At 57.5% G+C, this 19,347-nt stretch overlaps 1 protein-coding gene across 1 annotated transcript; it reads right to left on the bottom strand.

The window, feature by feature from the left end:
* Window positions 1-1,365: 1,365 nt before the first annotated feature.
* LOC130542533 (ral guanine nucleotide dissociation stimulator-like) lies at window positions 1,366-3,971 on the bottom strand. Its single transcript, XM_057306373.1, has 3 exons — window positions 3,591-3,971; window positions 2,589-3,333; window positions 1,366-1,372 (listed from the first exon to the last, which is right to left on the bottom strand). The coding sequence occupies exons 1-3, from the start codon at window positions 3,904-3,906 to the stop codon at window positions 1,366-1,368; spliced, it is 1,068 nt and encodes a 355-aa protein (XP_057162356.1). The 5' UTR covers window positions 3,907-3,971.
* Between the last annotated feature and the right edge of the window lie 15,376 nt (window positions 3,972-19,347).

Raw genomic sequence — 19,347 nt, 5'->3', positions numbered from 1 at the left:
CCTGCTCAGGCTCCCGCGCTGTCAAAGGTGCAGGTGACTCTTCTTGCACCTGAGAGAGGGTCAGAGCCCTGAGTATATCCTCTGTTGGCTCTGATATGGGACGTGGCCTACGGGGCTCTTCAGGGATCTCCGAATCTGGTGCTGCAGGCTGCTCGGGCTCCGGCGCTGCCAAGGCCGGAGGTGGCTCTTGGAGCTGCTGACAGGGGGTCAGAGCTCTGTGTACATCCTCCGGTGGCTCAGACATGGCAAGTGGCATCAGGGGCCCTTCAGGGACCTCCGTAGCTAGTGCTGCAGCGTGCGCGGACGCTGGGGCTGCGAAAAGTGCAGGGCGGTCCTCAAGCTCCTGACAGGGAGTCAGAGGTGGGAGTATATCCTCTGTTGGCTGTGACATGGGACGCGGCCTAAGGGGCTCTTCAGGGACCTCCGAAGCTGGTGCTGCAGGCTGCTCGGGCTCCGGCGCTGCCGAGGCCGGACGTGGCTCCTGGAGCTCCTGAGAGGGAGTCAGAGCAGTGAGTATGTCCTGCGCCGTCTCCGACAGGGCAGGTGGCATCAGGGTCCCCTCAGGGACCTCCATAGGTAGTGCTGGAGCCTGCGCGGGCTCCAGGCTTTCCAAAGGTGCACGTGACTCTTCTAGCTCCCGACAGAGAGTCAGAGCTGTGAGTATATCCTGCCGTGGCTCTGAAATGGCAGGTGTCATCACGGGCTCTTCAGGGACCTCCGTGGCTGGTGCCGGAGCCTGCTCAGGCTCCCGCGCTGTCAAAGGTGCAGGTGACCTTTCTAGCCCCTGACAGAGAGTCAGAGCTGTGAGTATATCCTCCGCTGGCTCTGACATGTCACGTGGCCTAAGGGGCTCTTGAGGGACCTCCATAGCTAGGACTGCAGCCCGCTCGGGCTCCGGGGCTGCCAAGGGCGCAGGTGGCTCTTGGAGCTTCTGACAGGGAGTCAGAGCTGTGAGTATGTCCTGCGCCGGCTCCGACAGGGCAGGTGGCATCAGGGGCCCTTCAGGGACCTCCATAGCTGGAGCTGGAGCCTGCTCGGGCTCTGGGGCTGCCATAGACGCCGGTGGCTCTTGCAGCTCATGACCGTTCGTCAGAGCTGTGAGTGTATCCTCCGCTTCCTCTGACATGGCAAGTGGCATCAGGGGCCCTTCAGGGACCTCCAGAGCTAGTGCTGCAACGTGCGCGGGCGCTGCGGCTGCGAAAGGTGCAGGTGGGTCTTCAAGCTCCTGACAGAGACTCAGAGCTGTGAGTATATCCCGCTGTGGCTCTGAAATGGAAGTTGTCATCACGGGCTCTTCAGGGACCTCCATGGCTGGTGCCGGAGCCTGCTCAGGCTCCCGCGCTGTCAAAGGTGCAGGTGACCTTTCTAGCACCTGACAGAGAGTCAGAGTTGTGAGTGTATACTCCGGTTGCTCTGACATGTCACGTGGCCTAAGGGGCTCTTGAGGGACCTCCGTAGCTAGGACTGCAGCCTGCTCGGGCTCTGGGGCTGCCAAGGGCGCAGGTGGCTCTTGGAGCTTCTGACAAGGAGTCAGAGCTGTGAGTATGTCCTGTGCCGGCTCCGACAGGGCAGGTGGCATCAGGGGCCCTTCAGGGACCTCCATAGCTGGAGCTGGAGCCTGCTCAGGCTCTGGGGCTGCCATAGACGCCGGTGGCTCTTGCAGCTCATGACCGTTCGTCAGAGCTGTGAGTGTATCCTCCGCTTCCTCTGACATGGCAAGTGGCATCAGGGGCCCTTCAGGGACCTCCATAGTTGGTGCTGCAGCGTGCGTGGGCGCCGGGGCTGCGAAAGGTGCAGGTGGGTCTTCAAGCTCCTGACAGGATGTCAGAGCTGTGAGTATATCCTTTGTTGGTGGTGACATGGAACGTGGCCTAAGGGGCTCTTCAGGGACCTCCGAAGCTGGTGCTGCAGGCTGCTCGGGCTCCGGCGCTGCCAAGGGCGGAGGTGGCTCTTGGAGCTCCTGACAGGGAGTCAGAGCTCTGTGTATATCCTCCGGTAGCTCAGACACGGCAAGTGGCATCAGGGGCCCTTCAGGGGCCTCCATTGCTAGTGCTGCAGCGTGCGCGGGCGCTGTGGCTGCAAAAGGTGCAGGTTTCTCTTGTAGCTCCCGACATAGAGTCAGAGTTGTGAGTATAGCCTCCGCTGGCTCCGACATGTCACGTGGCCTAAGGGGCTCTTCAGGGACCTCCATAGCTAGGACTGGAGCCTGCTCGGGCTCCGGGGCTGCCAAGGGCGCAGGTGGGTCTTCAGGCTTCGGACAGGGAGTCAGAGCTCTGAGTATGTCCTGCGCCGTCTCTGACAGGGCAGGTGGCATCAGGGGCCCTTCAGGGACCTCCATAGTTGGTGCTGCAGCGTGTGTGGGCGCCGGGGCTGCGAAAAGTGCAGGTCGGTCTTCAAGCTCTTCACAGGGAGTCAGAGCTGGGAGTATATCATCTGTTGGCTGTGACATGGGACGCGGCCTAAGGGGCTCTTCAGGGACCTCCGAATCTGGTGCTGCAGGCTGCTCGGGCTCCGGCGCTGCCAAGGCCGGAGGTGGCTCTTGGAGCTGCTGACAGGGGGTCAGAGCTCTGTGTACATCCTCCGGTGGCTCAGACATGGCAAGTGGCATCAGGGGCCCTTCAGGGACCTCCGTAGCTAGTGCTGCAGCGTGCGCGGACGCTGGGGCTGCGAAAAGTGCAGGGCGGTCCTCAAGCTCCTGACAGGGAGTCAGAGGTGGGAGTATATCCTCTGTTGGCTGTGACATGGGACGCGGCCTAAGGGGCTCTTCAGGGACCTCCGAAGCTGGTGCTGCAGGCTGCTCGGGCTCCGGCGCTGCCGAGGCCGGACGTGGCTCCTGGAGCTCCTGAGAGGGAGTCAGAGCAGTGAGTATGTCCTGCGCCGTCTCCGACAGGGCAGGTGGCATCAGGGTCCCCTCAGGGACCTCCATAGGTAGTGCTGGAGCCTGCGCGGGCTCCAGGCTTTCCAAAGGTGCACGTGACTCTTCTAGCTCCCGACAGGGAGTCAGAGCTGTGAGTATATCCTGCCGTGGCTCTGACGTGGGAGGTGTCATCTCGGGCTCTTCAGGGACCTCCGTGGCTGGTGCTGGGGCCTGCTGAGGCTCCTGGCTTTCCAAGGGCGCAGGTGACTCTTGCACGTCCTCACGGTGGATCAGAGCTCTGACCACCAGCTGCACTGGGCCCGACACGACAGATGACGTCCCTGCTCTTTTGAGTTGCTGAGCTCCAGCAGCAGTGATGGGATTTTCCAGCTCAGGCTCTGAAGCTGCATCAGGCACCACAGTGGGAGGTGGGACTAGCTTTCGGCGCGGTCGCGGATCTCGCTCTGGGGCTGCTGCTGTCGCTCCAAGAAGAGAAAGTATGGTCATCATGATTGTCTTTCCATGTCCCTTCCAAATGAAGGCAACTTTGCCCACCAGTCAGTATTGTCTAAGAACCCATCCCTGGGTGGTCTCCCCAAACTGTAGCCCATGGGGACAGTGATCTGAGACCGCTCCTTGCTCCCAGCCACACTGCAGTCTGTGGAGGCTTGCTCTGTGTGGCCCACTCTCTCCCCTCCACAGGCCTCCATCAGTCACCCCCAGTCCTCCTCACCCCCAGCCTCCGGCTCAGCGGGCTCGAGGTGTCGCAGCCGAGAGAGGAGGAGCCAGGCACGTTGCTCCAGGTCTGAGCCTGGCACGAGGAGCCCTACGTATGCCAGTAGTGTCTTTAGGCAGGGAAATTCTGGGGGCTGGAAGAAATCTTCAGGGTAGTGGTCCAGCCAGGTGCCCAGGACGGAGGAGATGACCCTGGGGACAGACAGGTTGGGCAGAGGAGTCAGAGGACAGGGCACCTCCCACGCGGATGCCCCAGGGAGCCCCTGTGGGAGCCTGGGCCCCTGGGTCCCCGGCTCCTGGCTGTCAGAGCCCATTCCTACTCCATGTCCACCTGTGATGTGGCAGAGCTGCCTGAGGCAGGCCTGGTCACTGAGGAGGGGCTGGCCCAAAGCCTCTGTGAGTGGGAGTCCTTGACCCCTGGTGTGACCATTTCTGTCCTCCAAGCGGAAGCTGGACACCCTGCTCAGTCTCCCTGCCCACTTGCCGCGTGACTTGCACTGCATGTGGGCAGGGAGGGGTGGCGTGTCTGGCGTGGTCATTGCTGTGACTATCCAACCAAGGAGGGAACTAAGGGACTCTGTCCCATCCCTGGCCTTCCCAGGACCCTCCCGATACCGCCCACTTCCCCTCCCGTGCCTACGTGCTGCCTCGTTCAGTAGGTGCCAGGAGAGGGTGTCCTTGCGTGGACACTAATCTCCCACTGGCTGGGGGACGTCCAGTCCCCGAGGCCACCCTGGGTCTCCTGAGTACCTGCTGAGCACCCAGTGTCGACGTTCCACCAGATGTGTGGAAGCCATGCCCTTTGTTCTGGGTCCCAGGATTAGGGTAGAGACAGGGCTGAGAGGCGGCGGGGATGGGGAATGACTCTGTTAGGGGCTGAGGCTGCCCTCCAGCCCGCTCTGCTCTCCCACAGTGCCCACACCCCACCCAGGGCTCTCCAGGCCCCCTTTCCTCTTCTGCAGAAGCAGCCCTCAGACCTGGACCCTCTCACAGGAATGGCAGATGTGTGGGATGAGGGTCCAGCAGCCCCCAGATCACAGTCCCCTCGCTGCCCTCTCGAAGAAGGAAGGGCCCTGTGCATTAGCCAAAGCTCACTCACGTGCCCCGCTGCTCCTGGTCTCCGCCGATCTCGTCCCAGGAAGAGAGGACGCATCCGTAGCTAGAGGAGGCCGGAGGGGTGGGGGGTGGGGGGGATCGCATGAAATGCCCTGTGAACCCTCCCTCTCATCATATCTAGTGTCACTGTCTGACTGCCGACTAGAATGGAGCCCTGGGGTGCTCCCGGGTGCTGTCTGCTGTGTGCGTGGGATCACAGTCAGCGCCCAGGGAAGCGTCTGCAGGTCTGCACCTAGAAGGGCATCCATCCTTTATGCTCGATGAATGAAAGGGCCCCCACCAGCCCCATCCCAGAGAGCTGAGTGGGCCTGGGGCCCCCTGCTCCTGCCCGGGCATGCCTGCTCTGGTCTCACCCAGGACACAGACCCCAGATGGAGTGTCAGATGTCCTTTTCCAAGGGGAAAAGAGCCCAGCTCAAGACCGTGGTGACGGTGAGGGCTGAGGCAGAGGCTTCTTCATGGGGAGCGGGACGATGATCCACGGGCACGACCACAGCCCCCGTAGCGGACCTTTCCACAGGGCCAGGCGCCCAGGTGTCCTTACCCTCCAGGACCCCACTGAGTCCCTGTAATAACTCTGCCCCAGTCCGAGGAGCCCACTGAGGCTCCGCGAAGTTGGGTGGCATTCCCCAGACTCCCAGGCAGGAGGTGGGCAAATCCCACTGGGCTGGGGAGGGGCAGGGTGCTCACCTTGTCACCAGCTGGTCCAGCACCTCCTGGGTGGTAGCATAAGCTCTGTATGTGGCCAGGAACATGGAGACGTAGCTGAGGTCTCCGTCTAGGAAGGCGGGCAGCAGGTGTTCTACTCGCTTCTTCAGCAGCTCTGCCCGTTGGGGCCGCACCACGCAGGTCCCATTGCTCTTCACGGTTGAGGCCTTTCTAGCCTGAGGTGGGACAGGGGAGACATGCGGTCTTCACTGTGGTCACCAGGAGGGTTGGGGGTTGGAGCCCAGAGCAAACCCCCAGGCTCTCGGTGACGTGGGCAAAGAGGTGGGACAGGAGGGCCCACAGTAGACAAAAGGAGCAAGGTGCCTGGCTGGTTCCGTGGGTTCAGGGTCCGCCTCTTGGTTTCGGCTGAGCTCCTGATGCGCGCGTCCTGAGATCGAGTCCGTCGTCAGGCTTCGCACTTAGGGCAGGGTCTGCTTGAGGATCCTGTCTCTCCCTCTGTGTCTCCAACCCCCGTCTCTGTCTCTGTCTCTGTCTCTGTCTCTGTCTCTATCTCTATCTCTGTCTGTCTCTCAAAAAAATAACTCGTGCAATCTCTTTAGGGAAAAAGGAGAATGGCAAGAATACGGGGATGTGAGGTGGGGGGTGTGTGAATGGACGTCGGTATCTCAGGTCAGATCGTTAGCTGAGTATTGACAGCCGCTCCCTGCACTAACGGCATCGTCCCTGTGATTTCTGACGATGTATGTCAGGCTTGAGAACACAGAGACTGTTTCATGGGTGGGGGTGCTCGGGATTTTAGGGCACGTGGGATGTTCCGTGCAGCGCTGTGAGTTGGCAACAGAAGGGAATCACATGAACGTCCTGCCTCTGTGAAGGGCTCAGTGGCTGCGGTAACGGATGGGCCTTCTGGAATGTTGTGCAGCACAAGGAGGCGCCTGCTCCGGACCCTGGAGGGCCCCCAGGGATGGGTTCCTTCACAACCAAAGGGCAGAGCAATAGGCATAGTACCATGAGCCCCAGGCCCCTTTGGGGAGAAGTCTCCCAGCTCAGCAGGATCTCGAGCAAGGGATGAGAGGTGGTTTAAGGTGGCTTTTCTGATATTCGTACAGATATGTGGATAGGGACTGTGCATGGGGCCAAGGCCGTTGGCAGGGCCCTGAGGGCAGGTTTGGGGAGGAGATGGGGATCCAGGTTCACATGGGAGCAGGAGTCCAGGAGGGAGCCCCGAGGAGCCCAGAGGCTGGTTTCTGGGATCTGGGTCCCTTTGTGCCGCATCGGTGCCCTGGGTGCTGGGTCCCTCCGGCACCTCCACTCACCCTGAGCCAGCGCTGGACTTTGTTGGCAGTAGGGGACTCCTTCCTGTCCTTTTGGGAGGTGGGGCAGGGGATCCCATCGTTCAGCTCCTGCCCTGTCTCCTGTGTGGAGCTCTGTAAAGACAGTGTCCGGCAGCCAGGCGGGAGGCCTCGGAGGTCTGTCTGGCTGCCTTTGCTGGTCCTCAGACCCAGGGGACTCCCTTGCAGACCCACCACACCCCAGGATGCACGCAGCTCCACCATGGAGAGAAAAGTGACACAGCTCGAGGGCCTTGGATTCACTCTGGCCCTGGTGAGAGGCACCTCAGGAATCCTCTTTCCACCCTGCCCACCGTGGCATCGGTGTGACCATGAAGGCATCCCCAGGGTATCCACTGCCCTGCAACCTCCTCCAGCCCAGGGCGGGACCTCCCCCACATACCCCTCTTTCCCTGAAACTGGGGGGATGGGGCTGCCCGGGGGTGGCTCGGAGAGGTGGCCTGGCCTGGCCTGGCGTGGCCTGGCCTGGCCTGGCCTGGCCTGGCCTAGCCTAGGCCGCTCGGTATTACCTTCCGGCACCTCCTGGCAAAGGCCCTGCGGCGTCGGGGGCGCGGGTTGAGCCAGTGTCTGCAGCAGGTGAAAAGTCCCTCAGCCCGGGGTTTCTGGAAGCCAGAGCCCCGGAAAATGGGCACGCAGCAAGAGAACATCTTTCACTATCGAATGTCTCCGGCCAAGTGAGCCTGATACGGGACCGCACTAGAATGTGGGTGCCTGGTGACCGGGGTTCCAAGTTCTGTGGGGGTCGGTTATCAGGGAAGTGACTTCACTTCCTGGGATCCCCTCCCCGAGTGCACACCTGGACTAGCACCTACACAAACAGTGCTCTGGGCTGCCGACTGCTCATCCCCTTTCTGCGTGCCATGCCACATGCGTACCCGGTGACACCAACACAACCCTCTCCACAGGCCCTAGGGAAGGTCTGGGTGCAGCCAGGGCCCCAGCTTAGAAACACCCCGGGCTCTGACGCAAGTCTCCATCTTCCCTGTTGGGGACCCCGGAGAAGCCGTTGTGCCCGTCAGGGATGGTCTGTGTCTTGCCTGTGCGATAGGGATTTTTCCAGCGGACTTCTTGCGGAAGTCCACAGGCATAGGTGGGATACCATCTAAGAAACTGGGGGAGTGGTGTCCCACGTAGGGAATACCTGCCACCACATTTTCTTCCTTTCTCACCTTCTCTGAGTCTGTAGCTCCTCCGATGCCACCCACAGTCCCTATTGTGTTGTGTGTGTATCTGTGCACGTGTGCGTGCCCCAGTACTCCTATTGTGCAGGCCCAGAAGATGAGAGTCCCACCTAGGGGTGGATGGGAAATAGCTTTCCCAGGTCTTAGGCTTTCTAATTTCCAAGGCAAACCCTGCAGAAGGCATTGGAGCCTTGGCTTAGAGGGGCTGAGCCCACCCTTACCCCTAGACGCTGCCAGTCGTGTGTCACGAGCCATCCCTCCTTTCCTCTGGGTGTCCTGCGGGCAGGGGTGCCGTCAGTGGGTTGCCCTGGCCCGGGCTCCTCCTCAGACGGGTACGTGCTGGGATGCCTCCTGCCTGGGATGTCGATGCTTCTTCTCACCCCCACACCATCTCCAGGTCTACAGCCAGTTCCAAAACACAACCTCTTCCCGAGCTCCCAGTGAGTAGCTAGGTTCAGCCACGGCCCCACCGTTGAGGACACTCGGAGAGCTGGGTTCAGGCCTGGTTCTGCCTTCTTACCAGTCTGTGATTCTGGGCAAGGCACGGACCCTGCTGGGGTCTTCCCCTTGTTGCAGAGGCTGTCTCTTACGTAACTGGTTTTCTTTTATTTGAAAGATTTTCTGTGTTGGTTTGAGAGACAGAGTGGGGGGGGGGTGGGGAGGAGAGAGGGAGAGGGGAGACAGAATCTCAAGCCGACTCTGTGCTGAGTGTGATGCGCAATGCTGGTCTTGATCCCAAGACCCTGAGTTCGTGACCTGAGTCCAGATCACGAGTCGGAGGCGTAAGCAACTGAGCCACCCAGGCGCCCTGGCAAAAGAACACTTTCGATATATTTCCAGGCAATGCAGGGAAGTGACTAGTGCAAGGGGGAAGACAAACATGAGGGACTCTGCATTTCCCTAACTTACTGCCTAAAGAGATTTCATTTCTAGTCTACGGGTCAGGAATGTAGAACACAGGCGAAGCTCAGCCATTTCCATGAGTTGGAGACAGCAAGGTGGAAGTTTGGAGAAGTCAATATGGCTGCGGTTTACAGTACAGAATACTGAGGAGAGCTGCACAGAGAAAGAGGACCTCAGAAAGCCATCTAGGATCACTTTGGAGTTGTCATAGAATTCCGCAGTAGGGCACATGTGTGAGGAACGTAGGTGGTGTGGGGAAAATAATAGCCCAGGGGAAGCAGAGAGGAAAATGTCACTAGCCTTCACACACAATCAGGAAAAGTCTGTGCTACCGGCAGCAGGCAGAGTGGAAAACCTCGTAATTCGTGGGACATTGCAAAGAGAGCTCAGAATACCAACAGAACAGTAGCAAAATACATTGAAGACCACTGTGATACCACCTAACAAACCTTTGGAAAGCTAGTCTGGAAGGATAAAATAGTTTTCCAGGAGCCTCCCCATCAGAACAATCCTCAAGAGTATGTGTAGAAATATAAGCCATAGTTAATATCTAACAATTAACATTCACGATAGCTGCCTTCCAACAAAAGATTACCAGGATGCAAAGAGGGAGAAAAGTTCACCTCGTACTGAGGAGAAAGATTAAACAATAGAAACCTACCCAGAAATGAAAAAGACGATGGAAGTATTGCCCATGGACATTCAAACCACCGTTAGAAAGAGGTTTTATATACGTAAGAATGTACACAAAGGATGAAGTGAAACAGAGATATAGAAAATAGGAAAACAAGGAAAACCCAACTTCTGGAGCTGAACAGTAGCACGTCTAAGATGAAAAATGTAGTAGATGGCCTTTCTTTCACGTTAGACACTAAATAGCAAAAAGAGAGAGAGAGAGAGAGAGAGAGAGAGAGAGAGAGAACGTGAATGTATGATCACTGCATTTGTCCAGAATAAAGCAGAGAAAAGGAAGGGTGCAAACCACGCCCTGCACACAAACACTAGAGTATGTGTGAGCTTTGTAGCAATTTCACGTGGCCTGGTAGATAAGAAATTGGCTGAGGTACAGAAAAAAACTGTTTGAAGAAGTAATGTCTGATTATTATCTGAATTGTATGAACCCTCTACACCCAGAGATTCAAGAATTCAGGAATCCAGCCAACAAAATCCCCAAACATAAAGATCATGAAAAAAAAACCCTCCTTATCAACCTACATCCCAATAAAATGGGAAGCAATAAAATTGCTTCAGACCAATGATAAAGAAAAAATCTAAAAAGCAGATGGAGATGAGTCCATTGCGTTACCTGTCACGTCCCTAATTCTGTAGATGGTCTCTGTTTCTTTCTGGTCTGTGGTACTGTTGGAGTGTCTCTTCACTTACAGGATCCCCCTTCCTATTTCTTGCAGGGTGGTTTCGCGGCCAAATCCTTTGAGTTCCTTTCTGTCCTGGAAGCTCTTTATCTCTGCTCCTATTCGGAATGCCTCCTTGCTGGGTAAAGTATTCTTGGCTGCATGTTTTTCTCATTTAGTACCCTGACTCGATCACGCCAGCCCTTTCTGGTGTGCCAGGTCTCTGTGGATAGGTATGTGGCTAGAAGACCCTCTTGTCTCAAGCTGCTTTCAGGATTTTCTCTTTGTGTCTGAAATTGCAAACGTCACTGTATATGTTAGGGTGTTCCTCTATTCCTGTGGATTTGGGGAAGAGTCCTCTCTACCTCTTGGACTTGAATGCCCGTTTCCCTCCCAGATTGGGGAAGTTCTCAGCTACGATCTACACAGACAGATCTTCTGTCCCTCTGTGTCTTCTCCCTCGGGGCCAGAAGTAATTCCAATATTGTTTCCTTTTGTGGCATCACTGATTTTTCGATTCCTCCACCCATGGTCCATTCGTTGGCTTTCTCTCTTTTCCTCGGCTTCCTTCCTTTCCGTCAGCTTGTCTTTGGTGTCACTGACTCTGCTTTCTGCCTCATTGACCCTGGCCGTTAGAGCGTCCACATGCAATGTAGACTGCATCTCAGTTAGAGCCTTTGGAATTTGGGCCTGATTCGATTTCATTTCTGCACTCTGAGAGTCTCTCGTGTCATTTAGACTTTTTTCAAGCCCAGCTAGCAACTCTGTAATTGTCATCCTGAGTTCCAGCTCTGACATCTTACTTAAAACCGTATGCATTAGATCAGTGGCAGAGAGGGTTACCTCTGGCTCTTTCTTTTGCTGTGAATCCCTCCCTCTAGTCACTTTTCCCAGAGAAGAATGGATGGGGGAGAGAGAGATTAGGATCTCACAGGGTGGACAAAACAGGGTGAGCCACTTGGTCCCGAGTGTCTGTTGGTCGGTGTGTTGGAAGTCACTAAATCCCAAAATGGTAAAGAAAGCCAAACTCATATATACACAGAAATCAAATTGAATATAGCGCCAGGAATCCAAAAATGAAGAATATGTGTATAAAATGTCAATGTAAAAAATGAAAGTTAAGAAAAGATTGAAAAATGAAGAGTTGCTAAGAGAAAAAGAAAAAGTAGTTGGAAAGGGACAAAAGACAAGAAAAAAAAAAAAACGAAATGGAAAATTTTGAATGGAGAGAGAAATGAACGATGAGAAAAAGCCTCGAGCTCTAGGTGCTGTTTTCCCCTAGCGCCGGAGTTTGGCCGTCCTCTTTGGTCTGTAAACTTGCTGTTCACTTGTTGTTTCACCTCGTTTTCGGGGGGCAGGTGCCTAGTGCCCTGTTTCGCAGGTGTTTTTGCCTGGACGGGGATGCACTGCCCCTTGCCAGGGGGCCCGGTGGGGCTCAGGGTCAGCGGGTTGCTCTGTGTGCCTTGCGTTCCCAGAGGGCTTTCCCCGCCTCTTGAGAGGGTGAGAATAAAAACGGCCGCCCGCATCTGTAGGCGCGGAGGTGTGATGCTGTTGTGCGCCAAGTTGTGTAGACGTCTGCGGTGCTCCCCACACCAAAGGTCCTGGGGGAAGGCGGAGGGTCACAGCATTCCTGTCCTTTGCAGGGCTCCCAGACGGAGAGCTTCTGATCAAGTGGACTCCCCGTCAAGTGACTTGGTGCGAGGAGAGGGATCTCTCCCTTCTCCTCACTTGGGTCTCGAGCAGGAAGCGTAGGCACTGCTCTCACAACAACTGAACCGGAGGGTTATCGGGAATCGGGGCTGGCAGGGGCAGGGGGTCACTGCTGGAGGAGCCTGAGGGGTGTGGAGGGGCTATGCCCAGTGCCAAAGCCGCCGGTTGAGGCTCTGTCCATCCTGCAGCTTCCATGAGCACCCGGTGTGCTTTGGAAATGAGGAGGTCGTGGAATATAGGTGAGGTTCAGTGGGGTGGAACCCGGAGCCGACGACCAGGAGAGAATTCTTGAGACGTCTTTGGTGCAAAATTGGTGGTTTATGACAGGACCCGTGGCAGAAAGAGCTGCTGCCCCGGCTTGTGAGGGGTGGCTGATGATAAGACTATGGGGTTGGGGGAAGGGAAGGAAAAAGGGAGGTTGAGATAATACTTGCATACGTTAAAGAAGACTCCCAAGGTACGGAGGCCTTGCCATTGTCTAGGGAAGGTGGTTTTGCCCTCTAGCAAGGCATGAACATTAAGACGGTTGGGAACTTCCTGGAGGCTGCAGATTAGAAGGACATTTCATTGTATCTACTTTCCCTTCAGGAAGCTAAGTAATTGATAGAAGGGCTTGGTTCTTGGAAAGTGCTAAGACATTGGGAAACTGAGGGAGACTTAAGTCTTGCAGGATTATGGTGTCTATAGGTGAACTATTTCTTTGCCCCTTAGGGCAGCCGGGAGTGCCTGAGGAATGTCACGTCCACCCCATGGTGGGGGGTGGGGGTGGGGTGTCAGTTCCGGCTTTGTCCTCCTCAGCTAGCCTTCTCTTGCCTCCTCAGTAAAGGTCCCTCCTGTTCACAGAGGTTCGAGCAGTTCTCGCTGTTGCCACCTAGTGGACATATGGATGAACACATTCAGGTCATGTCTGTGACTCCCTGAGCTGAGCGGCCCTGAGAGGTTGGTTCCTTCCTGCGAGGAGAGGGCCCAAAAGGATGGACCCGGAGCAAGCAGACAAGTGTGGCCCGGCCGACGCCCCTCTGCTGGCCTGGAAGCAGGACCCGGTTGCTCTACTTAGAAGCTGAGTTCTAGAGCAAGAGGGGCTGGAGTGGCTGGGGTGTGTCCCGGGACAGGGTCTGGATGAGGGGTGTTCCAGGACGGGGGTGGGGGGGTGGGGGGGCAGGGCTGCTTGTGGAGGGAGGATCCATGAGGGCGGTATGGACAGGCTCTTCCCTGCTCCACGGGTCCCGCCCAGGTAGCCTGGTGGCCTCAGTGCTGGCTTGTCTTCCTCGTGATTTCAGGGTTCATCTCTAGTCTCCGGGGACCCTCCTTTCCCGAGCAAGGCTCCACGGAAAGAAAGAGAGTATAGCTAGAGGACCCTGCAGCCAATACTCCAACAATGGGACTAGCGTGTGTTCCAGAAATTGTGCTTTTAGGAAACAGCCCTAAAGCAGAAGAGATTTACGGCACATTGTACTCTTCACTTTAAGGAGGAGACTCAAAGAATTGGAGAGGTCTCAGTTGTTGGGCAGGTGGTGCTGCTGAGTAAATGATGTGTAGCCCCTGAAAATGCAGAAGGGGACAGGAGAGGTGTAGCAGTGCCTGTCCACTGTGGGGACCTCCGGCCGCACAAGAGCCCAGCTGTGGAACCCTCCCTGCCCCACCCTGTCCCCCACACAGGCAAACCCCCTCCCCCGCTCTCACTCACCCATACACTCCGAGGGAAAGGACTGGAAGAGGGACGCCATGTGTTATGGGCTCTCGTGGTAGAAGGTAGAAGGAATGTGTCTTCCTTTCTTCATATTTACATCACTCTTTTGCTACCGAAACGTAATCTGGCTGAAACCTTAGAGAACTTTTAAATTACCTGATACGTTTGTAATAAAGAGGAAGATTTAATATGCAGTCTTAATATTTTTATAACATGCACATTAGAATCATTGAAACCTGGCCTATCCAGGAAAATGAAAGATTTTGAAGGTGTCTCCTGGACCCAGATATTTCTGGCTCCTGGGTCACACTTACAAAAGGGAAGCCTATCCCAGATCATGAAAACATTTCATTTTGGGGCTTCACATGCGCGGTATTGTATCAGCAATATTCCTTTGTAGTAAAATGGGGGTTTTTTTTTTTTGTTTCTGTTTTTGTTTTTCTGTGTTTGTTTGTTTTTTAAGAGAAAAAAAGCTGAAAAAAAAATGAATCACTCATAGGTTACGTAGCTAGATACAAAAAGGCCACACTGCCTGATCCCACACACACGAAAACCCAGAAGAAGTAACTCACAGAGGCGGAGACGAGAGGGGAGCCGTGGCTGCAGGGACTGGGCTGAGGGAATGAGCAGTATCTGACGAGTGGCACGGGAGTGTCTGGGAGGGAAATATTGTAGAAGGACAGGTTGTGAGACACTGTGTACCTAATGACACCTGGAGGTACAGTTTAAAAGGATCAGAGTAAAATTCCATGAAAACTCAATTTATCCTTTATTTATAGACCAGAATGTATTAAGCTATGAAATAGGTGCATGAACAACGCAAAAATTAGAAACACTGGAATGACAGGGGAGGGGAAGCCATCCTTTGGGGATTCAGCGAGCAGGAACGGCTGCTCCGGGGCCGAGGCCGGATGCTCCACTGAGAGAGGTGGTAGGCGGCGCCCTTCGGCAAGCCCGATAACTGGTGCTGTAGCCTGCTTGGACTCCGGGGCTGCCAAAGGTGCAGGTGGCTCTTGGAGCTGCTGAGAGGGAGTCAGAGCTCTGCGTATATCCTCCGCTGGCTCTGACAAGGCAAGTGACATCAGGGGCCCTTCAGGGACCTCCATAGTTAGTGCCGCAGCGTGCGCGGGCGCCGGGGCTGCCAAAGGTGCAGGTGGGTCTTCAAGCTCCTGACAGGGAGTCAGAGCGCTGAGTATATCCTGCCGTGGGTCTGAAATGGGAGGTGTCATCACGGGCTCTTCAGGGACCTCCATGGCTGGTGCCGGAGCCTGCTCAGGCTCCCGCGCTGTCAAAGGTGCAGGTGACTCTTCTTGCACCTGAGAGAGGGTCAGCGCCCTGAGTATATCCTCTGTTGGCTCTGATATGGGACGTGGCCTGAGGGGCTCCTCAGGGACCTCCGTAGCTGGTGCTGCAGGCTGCTCGGGTTCCGGTGCTGCCAAGGGCGGAGGTGGCTCTTGGAGCTCCTGACAGGGAGTCAGAGCTGTGAGTATGTCCTGCGCCGGCTCCGACAGGGCAGGTGGCATCAGGGGCCCTTCAGGGACCTCCAGAGCTAGTGCTGCAGCGTGCGCGGGCGCCGGGGCTGCAAAAGGTGCAGGTGACTCTTCTAGCTCCCGACAGAGAGTCCGAGTTGTGAGTATAGCCTCCGCTGGCTCTGACATGTCACGTGGCCAAAGGGGCTCTTCAGGGACCTCCATAGCTAGGACTGGAGCCAGCTCGGGCTCCGGGGCTGCCAAGGGCGCAGGTGGCTCTTGGAGCTTCTGACAGGGAGTCAGAGCTGTGAGTATGTCCTGCGCCGGCTCCGACAGGGCAGGTGGCATCAGGGGCCCTTCAGGGACCTCCATAGCTGGAGCTGGAGTCTGCTCGGGCTCTGGGGCTGCCATAGATGCCGGTGGCTCTTGCAGCTCATGACCTTTCGTCAGAGCTGTGAGTGTATCCTCCGCTTCCTCTGACATGGCAAGTGGCATCAGGGGCCCTTCAGGGACCTCCATAGTTGGTGCTGCAGAGTGCGTGGGCGCCGGGGCTGCGAAAAGTGCCGGACGGCCTTCAAGCTCCTGACAGGATGTCAGAGCTGGGAGTATATCATCTGTTGGCTGTGACATGAGACGTGGCCCAAGGGGCTCTTCAGGGACCTCCGAAGCTGGAGCTGCAGGCTGCTCGGGCTCCGGCGCTGCCAAGGGCGGAGGTGGCTCTTGGATCTCCTGACAGGGAGTCAGAGCAGTGAGCATGTCCTGCGCCGGCTCCGACAGGGCAGGTGGCATCAGGGGCCCTTCAGGGACCTCCATAGTTAGTGTTGCAGCATGCGCGGGCGCTCGGGCTGCGAAAGGTGCAGGTGGGTCTTCAAGATCCTGACATGGTGTCAGAGCTTTGAGTATATCCTGCCGTGGCTCTGAAATGGGAGGTGTCATCACGCGCTCTTCAGCGACCTCCATGGCTGGTGCCGGAGCCTGCTCAGGCTCCCGCGCTGTCAAAGGTGCAGGTGACTCTTCTTGCACCTGAGAGAGGGTCAGAGCCCTGAGTATATCCTCTGTTGGCTCTGATATGGGACGTGGCCTAAGGGGCTCTTCAGGGACTTCCGTAGCTGGTGCTGCAGGCTGCTCGGGTTCCGGTGCTGCCAAGGGCGGAGGTGGCCCTTGGAGCTCCTGACAGGGAGTCAGAGCAGTGAGTATGTCCTGCGCCGGCTCCGACAGGGCAGGTGGCATCAGGGGCCCTTCAGGGACCTCCATAGTTGGTGCTGCAGCATGTGTGGGCGCCGGGGCTGCGAAAAGTGCAGGGCGGTCCTCAAGCTCCTGACAGGGAGTCAGAGGTGGGAGTATATCCTCTGTTGGCTGTGACATGGGACGCGGCCTAAGGGGCTCTTCAGGGACCTCCGAAGCTGGTGCTGCAGGCTGCTCGGGCTCCGGCGCTGCCGAGGCCGGACGTGGCTCCTGGAGCTCCTGAGAGGGAGTCAGAGCAGTGAGTATGTCCTGCGCCGTCTCCGACAGGGCAGGTGGCATCAGGGTCCCCTCAGGGACCTCCATAGGTAGTGCTGGAGCCTGCGCGGGCTCCAGGCTTTCCAAAGGTGCACGTGACTCTTCTAGCTCCCGACAGAGAGTCAGAGCTGTGAGTATATCCTGCCGTGGCTCTGAAATGGCAGGTGTCATCACGGGCTCTTCAGGGACCTCCGTGGCTGGTGCCGGAGCCTGCTCAGGCTCCCGCGCTGTCAAAGGTGCAGGTGACCTTTCTAGCCCCTGACAGAGAGTCAGAGCTGTGAGTATATCCTCCGCTGGCTCTGACATGTCACGTGGCCTAAGGGGCTCTTGAGGGACCTCCATAGCTAGGACTGCAGCCCGCTCGGGCTCCGGGGCTGCCAAGGGCGCAGGTGGCTCTTGGAGCTTCTGACAGGGAGTCAGAGCTGTGAGTATGTCCTGCGCCGGCTCCGACAGGGCAGGTGGCATCAGGGGCCCTTCAGGGACCTCCATAGCTGGAGCTGGAGCCTGCTCGGGCTCTGGGGCTGCCATAGACGCCGGTGGCTCTTGCAGCTCATGACCGTTCGTCAGAGCTGTGAGTGTATCCTCCGCTTCCTCTGACATGGCAAGTGGCATCAGGGGCCCTTCAGGGACCTCCAGAGCTAGTGCTGCAACGTGCGCGGGCGCTGCGGCTGCGAAAGGTGCAGGTGGGTCTTCAAGCTCCTGACAGAGACTCAGAGCTGTGAGTATATCCCGCTGTGGCTCTGAAATGGAAGTTGTCATCACGGGCTCTTCAGGGACCTCCATGGCTGGTGCCGGAGCCTGCTCAGGCTCCCGCGCTGTCAAAGGTGCAGGTGACCTTTCTAGCACCTGACAGAGAGTCAGAGTTGTGAGTGTATACTCCGGTTGCTCTGACATGTCACGTGGCCTAAGGGGCTCTTGAGGGACCTCCGTAGCTAGGACTGCAGCCTGCTCGGGCTCTGGGGCTGCCAAGGGCGCAGGTGGCTCTTGGAGCTTCTGACAAGGAGTCAGAGCTGTGAGTATGTCCTGTGCCGGCTCCGACAGGGCAGGTGGCATCAGGGGCCCTTCAGGGACCTCCATAGCTGGAGCTGGAGCCTGCTCAGGCTCTGGGGCTGCCATAGACGCCGGTGGCTCTTGCAGCTCATGACCGTTCGTCAGAGCTGTGAGTGTATCCTCCGCTTCCTCTGACATGGCAAGTGGCATCAGGGGCCCTTCAGGGACCTCCATAGTTGGTGCTGCAGCGTGCGTGGGCGCCGGGGCTGCGAAAGGTGCAGGTGGGTCTTCAAGCTCCTGACAGGATGTCAGAGCTGTGAGTATATCCTTTGTTGGTGGTGACATGGAACGTGGCCTAAGGGGCTCTTCAGGGACCTCCGAAGCTGGTGCTGCAGGCTGCTCGGGCTCCGGCGCTGCCAAGGGCGGAGGTGGCTCTTGGAGCTCCTGACAGGGAGTCAGAGCTCTGTGTATATCCTCCGGTAGCTCAGACACGGCAAGTGGCATCAGGGGCCCTTCAGGGGCCTCCATTGCTAGTGCTGCAGCGTGCGCGGGCGCTGTGGCTGCAAAAGGTGCAGGTTTCTCTTGTAGCTCCCGACATAGAGTCAGAGTTGTGAGTATAGCCTCCGCTGGCTCCGACATGTCACGTGGCCTAAGGGGCTCTTCAGGGACCTCCATAGCTAGGACTGGAGCCTGCTCGGGCTCCGGGGCTGCCAAGGGCGCAGGTGGGTCTTCAGGCTTCGGACAGGGAGTCAGAGCTCTGAGTATGTCCTGCGCCGTCTCTGACAGGGCAGGTGGCATCAGGGGCCCTTCAGGGACCTCCATAGTTGGTGCTGCAGCGTGTGTGGGCGCCGGGGCTGCGAAAAGTGCAGGTCGGTCTTCAAGCTCTTCACAGGGAGTCAGAGCTGGGAGTATATCATCTGTTGGCTGTGACATGGGACGCGGCCTAAGGGGCTCTTCAGGGACCTCCGAATCTGGTGCTGCAGGCTGCTCGGGCTCCGGCGCTGCCAAGGCCGGAGGTGGCTCTTGGAGCTGCTGACAGGGGGTCAGAGCTCTGTGTACATCCTCCGGTGGCTCAGACATGGCAAGTGGCATCAGGGGCCCTTCAGGGACCTCCGTAGCTAGTGCTGCAGCGTGCGCGGACGCTGGGGCTGCGAAAAGTGCAGGGCGGTCCTCAAGCTCCTGACAGGGAGTCAGAGGTGGGAGTATATCCTCTGTTGGCTGTGACATGGGACGCGGCCTAAGGGGCTCTTCAGGGACCTCCGAAGCTGGTGCTGCAGGCTGCTCGGGCTCCGGCGCTGCCGAGGCCGGACGTGGCTCCTGGAGCTCCTGAGAGGGAGTCAGAGCAGTGAGTATGTCCTGCGCCGTCTCCGACAGGGCAGGTGGCATCAGGGTCCCCTCAGGGACCTCCATAGGTAGTGCTGGAGCCTGCGCGGGCTCCAGGCTTTCCAAAGGTGCAGGTGACTCTTCTAGCTCCCGGCAGGGAGTCAGAGCTGTGAGTATATCCTGCCGTGGCTCTGACGTGGGAGGTGTCATCTCGGGCTCTTCAGGGACCTCCGTGGCTGGTGCTGGGGCCTGCTGAGGCTCCTGGCTTTCCAAGGGCGCAGGTGACTCTTGCACGTCCTCACGGTGGATCAGAGCTCTGACCACCAGCTGCACTGGGCCCGACACGACAGATGACGTCCCTGCTCTTTTGAGTTGCTGAGCTCCAGCAGCAGTGATGGGATTTTCCAGCTCAGGCTCTGAAGCTGCATCAGGCACCACAGTGGGAGGTGGGACTAGCTTTCGGCGCGGTCGCGGATCTCGCTCTGGGGCTGCTGCTGTCGC

The sequence above is a fragment of the Ursus arctos genome, unplaced genomic scaffold (assembly GCF_023065955.2).
Source record: "Ursus arctos isolate Adak ecotype North America unplaced genomic scaffold, UrsArc2.0 scaffold_37, whole genome shotgun sequence".
NCBI lineage: Eukaryota > Metazoa > Chordata > Mammalia > Carnivora > Ursidae > Ursus > Ursus arctos.
The sequence above is the reverse complement of the archived record's forward strand: the minus strand, read 5'-3'. Positions and strand labels throughout refer to the sequence as shown.

Bases quoted from the DNA above. Each gene is read 5' to 3' on its own strand.
- LOC130542533 (XM_057306373.1), bottom strand. From the start codon at position 3,906: ATGGGCTCTGACAGCCAGGAGCCGGGGACCCAGGGGCCCAGGCTCCCA. The intron at 3,334-3,590 runs GTGAGGAGGACT...TTGGAGCGACAG, and splicing joins CGCTGAGCCGGAGGCTGGGG to CAGCAGCCCCAGAGCGAGAT.